General features: G+C 36.0%; 2 protein-coding genes across 8 annotated transcripts in view; both read right to left on the bottom strand.

The window, feature by feature from the left end:
* Positions 1-2611, bottom strand: part of LOC138861495 (gastrula zinc finger protein XlCGF17.1-like) — a 3609-nt gene extending 998 nt beyond the window's left edge. Inside the window, exons 1-2 of one of the 2 annotated variants that reach the window (XM_070121015.1) lie at positions 2427-2611; positions 1313-1385 (exon numbers count right to left, since the gene is read on the bottom strand). In XM_070121015.1, coding sequence (XP_069977116.1) covers positions 1313-1385; positions 2427-2464 — 111 coding nt within the window. In that variant the 5' untranslated portion in view covers positions 2465-2611. Of the gene's footprint in view, positions 1-1312; positions 1386-2278 lie in introns of both variants that reach the window. The other variant, XM_070121016.1, reaches the window with a different exon arrangement.
* LOC113824746 (B-cell CLL/lymphoma 6 member B protein) overlaps positions 1-7500 on the bottom strand; it is a 120039-nt gene that overhangs the window by 22157 nt on the left and 90382 nt on the right. For 3 of the 6 annotated variants that reach the window (XM_070121008.1, XM_070121006.1, XM_070121011.1), the window contains exon 5: positions 6311-7500. This exon is cut by the window's right edge and continues 1891 nt beyond it. The exons of the other annotated variants lie outside the window; for them this stretch is intronic. The gene's annotated coding sequence lies outside the window, so the exon portion shown is untranslated. Of the gene's footprint in view, positions 1-6310 lie in introns of those variants that run through there. 6 annotated transcript variants of the gene reach the window in all.

Here is a 7500-nt window from a genome sequence, read left to right as displayed (position 1 = left end):
ATTAATGCAATTTAAAACAACATAACCTATGCACACTGAAAACTAACTTAAGATTCAAAACATTACATAAAATGCCATCTAGAATGTCCATGTTACAGGTACCAGTATAGCATGTTCAATTAATCTGTGAAAACATTTTTATAATTCTTGTCTTTCCACACTCTTGTTAACTATACCCAGTACTTTTTGAAGTCTTGAAGTTATGTACTATGGTAAAAATATTTTCATATAAAGTTTAAAGTGGCACTTGATCTGGACCAGAGTTCTTTTTGTAGTGTGAACTGGAAACATTGTTTGGAAAACTCTTGGCCTGTACAGACGAATATCCTTACATTCACACGAGTAGGGTGACCATACCTTTTTTCATGGTGATAGTACTACCATTCTAAACTTCTTCGGGCTGCACAAAAGCCAGAAGGCATTTTCTCATATGCAAATTGCATGTTCATTTCTCTGCTTTTGTTTTTCTGAGTTTTCAAGATGTGTCTGTTAGGTGGTGTCGCCGTTCATGTTTCACTAGACTGCTTCGATCAGCAAATCGAAATGAGCAATAATGGCATGCATACGGTCTTTCACCTGTATGTGTGCGTACATGTTTCTCAAGATCCTTACGATATGCAAAAGCCTTGTGGCAGACGTGGCAGGTGAACTGGGGGTTAGCTGCTCGCCGACAATATTCAAGATGGCTTCTGTACCTTGCACGTGTGTGTAGAAGCCTGCCACACAGGGGGCACGGCAGCACTTCAAGACCCTCAACCATAAACATCTGGTTCGCGCCTCCCCTAATCTCCCTTCTTACGTCCAAGCTGTCCCCGGCCTGAAACAGAGGACAGGCACTCTTGTAAACTCTGCATAGATGGCTAACACATCCTTAAACAGTTTTGTGTGTTAGTGGTCACACAGTGAGCAGTGACTGTTGCACCACAAGCCAATATATTATTACATACATCCCCTTTAGCATTAGGATAATCCAAGAACACTTGTATTCCACAGTAGTAAAGGACTTGGTTAGCACAGAGAAATAGGTCCATTGACATCTTCCAGGTCATGCTTTCAAGTAGCATCTTACAAGGGCATTCACAAGTCACTAAGAATAAGTTTTAGACACTGGTCCTGAGTAGATTCTACTACTTGTGCTGTAGCTGGTTCCATTGTCCTCCACTAGGATTAGCAACATGATGACGACGAACATGTTTTGATAAGCTGGATCTGTCTCCTGTCCGAAATGGGCATATTGGACAGACGAAGGGTTTCTCTCCAGTGTGAGTGCGTACATGTTTATCATAGTCATACCGAGAAGTTGAAGTCTTACCACACCAGCAGCAGCGGTACTGAGAGTCAGGGATGCCCACACGGTACTCACGCAGGTGAAGGGGCAGCAAGCCCTGTAATGAGAGAAACCAGCCCTTGTAGCCTGTCACCACTCACGTCAAAACCATCACCATTACCATGATAGCTCCCCACCACCCTAATTTCCATTTCTATGACTAATGTATAATAACCCTTTGGCTGCTTGTGTTTTTCTTCTTTTTTTTTTCAATGAAAAAATCAGAATTAGTGTTTCCATTTTCTTTCCCAGCTTTCCTCACCAAGGATTATTCAATTTCCATTCACTAACTCTATGAACAAAAATAAACTTTTAAGAAAACAAAAAAATACCCAATCATAACTTCTTCAAATATCTTGTTTTCCTAATGCATATGGACATACACACTCTAATATGCTATGACAACAGACACACTTGTGAACTTGTGTGAGAAAACTAGGTCATAATTTAACTTCTGTTATCTAAAAAAAAGTGCAAGTTATCCTACCTCTTTGGCCTAACTCTTCTACAAGTAAATAATATTCCCCTTTCACCACCTGTGCAAATAAATTGCCATTAAGCAATTTGTTTGAACTTTTACTCATATGAAAATAAAATGTAAGAGCTGACCTGTTGTAAGAGAATGTAGCAAATATCATATATTATGGATTAAGAAAAAATAATAAAATATCAAAACATGTAAAACCTGTATTTTCTTCTTTAATCTTTGCTCACAGTATATTTGTATACTAGTTACACTTATATAAAAAAGAAAGCCATCAGAGATATGGTTCTCAGTGAGACAGCATCCTGTCCTAATGTGTACATAAGGAAAAGACAATCTGAACGGCTAACTGCCCACACAGAGCTTAATCAAGCAATCTGTAGATAATGCTTGTAAAATGGCAATTTCATTACAAATTTTTAACTGCAGCAGTCAAAGGGTTAAAGATAACTATCAACATCTCTAACAGTGTGTGGGATCCCGTCATGGCCTTGAATGCAAAATTTGGTAGGTCTTCAAAACACTCCTGCTTCCATTAGGGTGGAGGTGGCTTATCACGGTGCTTGTTACGAACATGCGACTTCAAGTTCCATTTATAAGAGGCACGGAACGGACAGTAGGGGCATTGGTGGTCCTTCTGTGCCTGGTGACATTTTAGGTGGCGCTCATAGTAGTAACGCATGCCAAACTGTTTGTGACACACTGGGCAGATCCATGTCTGCCCGCTTCCCAGACTGCGAGCCCACGCCAAACGTTCTGCCTCGCTCATCCCTCCTACGGGCCCTATTCCGCCCAGACCTGCACCTCCAGCAGCAAAGACAGAGGCCAGCCGCTGCAAAGAGACAACACCATCTTAGGTAGTGCTGGGCCCATCATTTACCATCTTTATCAAAGACTTTTAATTAGTCCATCATGTAATCATGAATACCATGCTTACAGGGAAGCTCAATTTTAGCTTTTGAAGTTCATTAAGGAATAAAATATATGTTTTGTAAAATGTTAGCATTCTATCTTTCTACATATCTTGTTAATACCAAACAGCTTATTTTCTCCTTTCTCTTAATTTCAGGATATCATCATTGCTATATATCTTAAATCATATGCAGACTTTTCAATCAAGAATAATATTTATCAGAGGTAATCATGGAACTTTGCATAAGTGTTAAGAGCAAAATCATATAGTTTTTTGAAGAAATTATACATTTTGAAATATGCTGATACACAAACTGTTCTCTAGCTGGAAAGGCTCAAGTTAATCAAAATATATATCACTTTCAATGAGATATTCACGCACCATTCAGTACTGAAAAAGGATTGTAAATTCCTGATTTAATTTTCCAACTTCTGCAACAGATGCCTCAATATAACAGTAAGCTTGCATGTCTCTGTGTTTATAAAGGTTCTAGTATAGTAACTATGTAGCATTTCTTTCACCATTTTGTCACTTGCCATGCCAGATGCACACAAAAACAAAACATACATACATACAATCAGTCTCATTTGAGCAGAAAGGAATGATACAAATGAAAACATTTCCAAAATATATTCTTTAATTGTTACTGCACATTGGCCCACATCTATTTTCTTCACCTCAACATGAATGTCTAAGTATGCATTTATTCCAAACAATCATCATCATATGATGTAAATGGTTTTTATGTCCCTTTAACATCTGTGTGAGAAAAGAGTGCTTAAATTTCACTGAAAACTATGCTCATATAAAGATTTTAATTTGCTTAATTAATTTTTCTCTTTATTTTCTTGCATCCACATGTCATTGTATTTTTTCTCCGTCAATTTATTATAAATACATTGCTAGTACTATATCCCATCTTGAAGTTTATAAAATAAATAGTCAGTCTTCTACAGACAGCTACACCCCTCATGAAATACATATAAAATAATAAAAACAGAAAATAAGATGGCATAACTTGAAAACAAAAATATACCCAAGACTAGAATAGGAAAGTGAGATAATAAATGCGTAATCTTTGCTATGCTGGTATTATATATTGCTAGTGATTAACATTTTCAGGCTTTGCTAAGCTAATCATGCATATATGATCTATAAAAAGTGAACAGTCCCTCACTTACTTTAGTTTTCATTTTAAAAGATTTCAAAACAAAATTCCAAGTCAGTTCCATCAAGTATTAACTACAACTTTCATGCCATTCAACAATCTGCATATCATAATCTTGTGAGTGACTGATAATCCACTCACTTACCAATGTTGCTCAAGTGCTTTCAAGGTGTTTAATTCGTGAGATGGTCTGTGATGACCATTATGTCACAATAAAGCTACAGTTGAATCTTGCTTTCAAATTTTTAAATCATGCAATGTTTTCCATATCTTTGGTCCCTTTCCAGAACCTGCCCCACCCAAAGTGTGGCTCCTTTCACATTAGTTTGGTATTCTGCTCCTGTATCATACTTATGTACTCTAAAACAAACACCTACTTTAGATAAAACTGGCAGTTATAGAAGCAGACACATCTGTCACTATCCACTTTGACCATATTTATTTAGGCATCCAGTATCAAATCAAATACATTCATATTTATGAAGGGCTAGTACAATAGCATCACAAGGTAATCTGTAAAATTTAAGAGCAAGAAATCTGAGAGGTAAAATAAAGGAAAGGTTGGGAGTTTAGATATGAGATATATTCATTTACTCTACATTTAATGAGGCAGTTTTACAAAACCTGCTGTCACTTGCCAACACAAGTCAAGAAAATATTTGCAAACATATAACATTCAGTAATACACTGCCTAGCTTATATCTGTTCTTTATGTATTAAAAAAATTGACACATCTGTCATAAGATAAATGATCAAACCCTTTGTTTTGGCAACTAGAAACTAATACAAAACCCAAATTTCACAAATTCATTAGAATTTGGATTTCATAAACACTCCTCCTCTCATAGCCATTCATAAATGACAGCCATTTATGTAAGGAGGCACTAGTGAATATATTCATTGGAAAGACTACTTTGCTTACTAAAAGAATAAAGAGAGCCAGAACTGCTCTGGGAAAGTGAACATAAATGATATATAAATACTTGGTTTCACAGTATGAGGATAGTGTGTTTCTCATACTTTAAGTAAGTATATATTGGTTCCAAGTTGCACACAAACAAATATTAAGAAAAATATATAAGATATAACTGTTTATAATACTTCTCTTTGCTTAAATATCTTTTACATTGATAATATCTAGAGTATTTTTCATTCTGATAAAAGCATCTAGTAAATTCTATGTAGGATGGCTAAATAGTCTTGTACTCAACTAAAATTTACTTGTAAGTTCTTTATATACTTTTTAATCTATTTCAGTTCAAGACAGTGGTTCCACAGACTTTTCCTTAACAGTATATTTCTAGCATTATTTGACATATTACATGGCACCATTCAGCCAATGAATCCACTGTCTGGATTGGCATCCCAAGTTGGAGGTTGTGCAGTTAAATTGACTGAAGGAGAATACAATTTGTGAACTGACTTCAGATGTACATTCAGATTGGAACGCTGTGCAGAACGGTAGGAACACAAATGACATACAAATGGCTTTTCACCAGTGTGTGTTCGCATGTGTTTCTCATATTCAGACCGAAAGAGAACAACTCTCCCACAAATGGGGCAAGTGAGTGGGTTATTGGCACGTCGTGGTGCCCGTGGCGCTGTTGCTGACATGAGCACACCAACAAACCCTCCTCCTGAGCTGCTTGGACTTGTTGAAGTCATATTTATTACAGGTCTTGCGCTGAACCCTACAAGACCCATGTTTCCTGCCGCTAAGCTGGTCAGTGCAGGGTACTGTTGAACGCCAATATACTGAGGGCTAATTTCCACAGGTGATGTAATGGGGACCCGTGGCTCACCCTCACTAGGACCTCCACTGACAGTCGGCTCGGCCTTGATATGTGGTGGGGAGCTCGACGACTCCTCAAGGAGCTGCTCCAGAGGCGACACCTGCAACGACAACAGCTGGTGTCATTGGTCACAGGGCAGGCAGGCAGTGTTCCTGATCAACCCTAAATCTCATATTCAACTTTCAAGTACTGCCAGCTGAACCACATGTTCATCTTCCAATGACTGTAATACTTCTTATCAAAATTATATACCTTTTACATAACAGATAACTTCTGGTTGAAAGCTGGAATAATGGTACCATACTGTTATTTTCTATATCATTAGTTTACACATAGAACTGGCTTAGTGAGCAAATAGAGAGAAGTCAAGAAGAAGGAAAAGAGAAGAAAGAAAACAGCCTAAATCATACGCATGAGTATTTCAATTAAACTTTCCCAGTTTTTTCCTTCAAATGGTTGATCAAAAACTTTTCACTCTGATGATTAAAGCCTCTTATATGGATGTTGTGTTGGCATGTAACTGCAGACCTAATCAAATAAAACAGAAATGAGGATAATATACAATACATAATATATGATATAAAGTAACATATTTGTTCAAATGTGGAAATTAAAAATGCAGTCCTAAAAATAATAATTTATTTTCAACACTATTACATGTTGGAAACAATTATGCAAATACATAATTTATAGCATGTTAACCTTTTTTTCACCAGGGTTTGTTTATCATGAATATGAATATCAATTGCTACACAAGTATTTAAGCAAAAATTGGAAGAACCGCAGAATAAGATCCACCAAAACTTTTTTCCCCAAAGCAATCCAATGTTTATGGGGGTATGTGAATAAATGAGCTATGAATATCATTAACAATTGTTGTATAAAAATACTCAACATATCTCTTTAGAAATCACAATCTTTTTGCCAAGTGTACAGAAACTGCAGAGAAAAATTGAAAACTTGTAGTAAACAAACAGGCCATGCACTTACTGATGCCATATCACTTAATCTGGTTGAGATACACTGTCCTTGAGAGAGGTGAAGAGGTTAAAGTAAAGGTTTATTGTTTTACGATCTTTAATAAGAATGGGCACTTCTATGTCTATTACTTGTTTGTATACCATTAAATACATGTGTTCATATACACTTCCATTTCTATTGGGATGGTACTTAAGAGCAAATTATTCATTGCACATTAATTTGATTAGGCAACTCAAGACTAACATAATCAAAAATGGAATAAAACAGAATGAATTCTAAAAAAGGTAAATCAATGAAAAAACACTCAAGTGAATTAGACTTGAGTCAAGCAAATTATGGAATTGTCACACAAGGATAGTTTCCACTACTTTCAACAATCTACACAACTTCACCTACACTTCTGAAATTAGTTGGACTTTATTCATGTACATGGAAACAACCAAGAAGCCTTCTAATATATGCAATCTAAAAGTTGATTAAATTTCTTTCATTTCAATATAAAAAATATGTTTTTCATTTTCATTGTATCATAATAGTAATAATACAGCAAAGGTTGATATTTAGTTTTGTCAAATATTTATAAACCCCCTAAACAACAGGCACAAAGTAGTGAAGTAACTCCATCTGGGCTGACTAAATTACATACTACCCAAGACCTAACATTATGCCATCTGCCCTTCCCTACAAGATTATAATATTAAGCCACTGGCCATATAAGAGTTAATGATATTTATTATGCTTACTTGTCTTCACTGTTTATGTTTTTGCTTGGACAGATGCTTTTAAAATTTGAATTCTCACCCGGATTCTTTAAAAATGCTATGCTATTCTCTT

Source organism: Penaeus vannamei, chromosome 4 (assembly GCF_042767895.1).
Source record: "Penaeus vannamei isolate JL-2024 chromosome 4, ASM4276789v1, whole genome shotgun sequence".
NCBI classification, from domain to species: Eukaryota; Metazoa; Arthropoda; class Malacostraca; order Decapoda; family Penaeidae; genus Penaeus; species Penaeus vannamei.
This window is presented reverse-complemented; position numbering and strand designations above follow the sequence as displayed.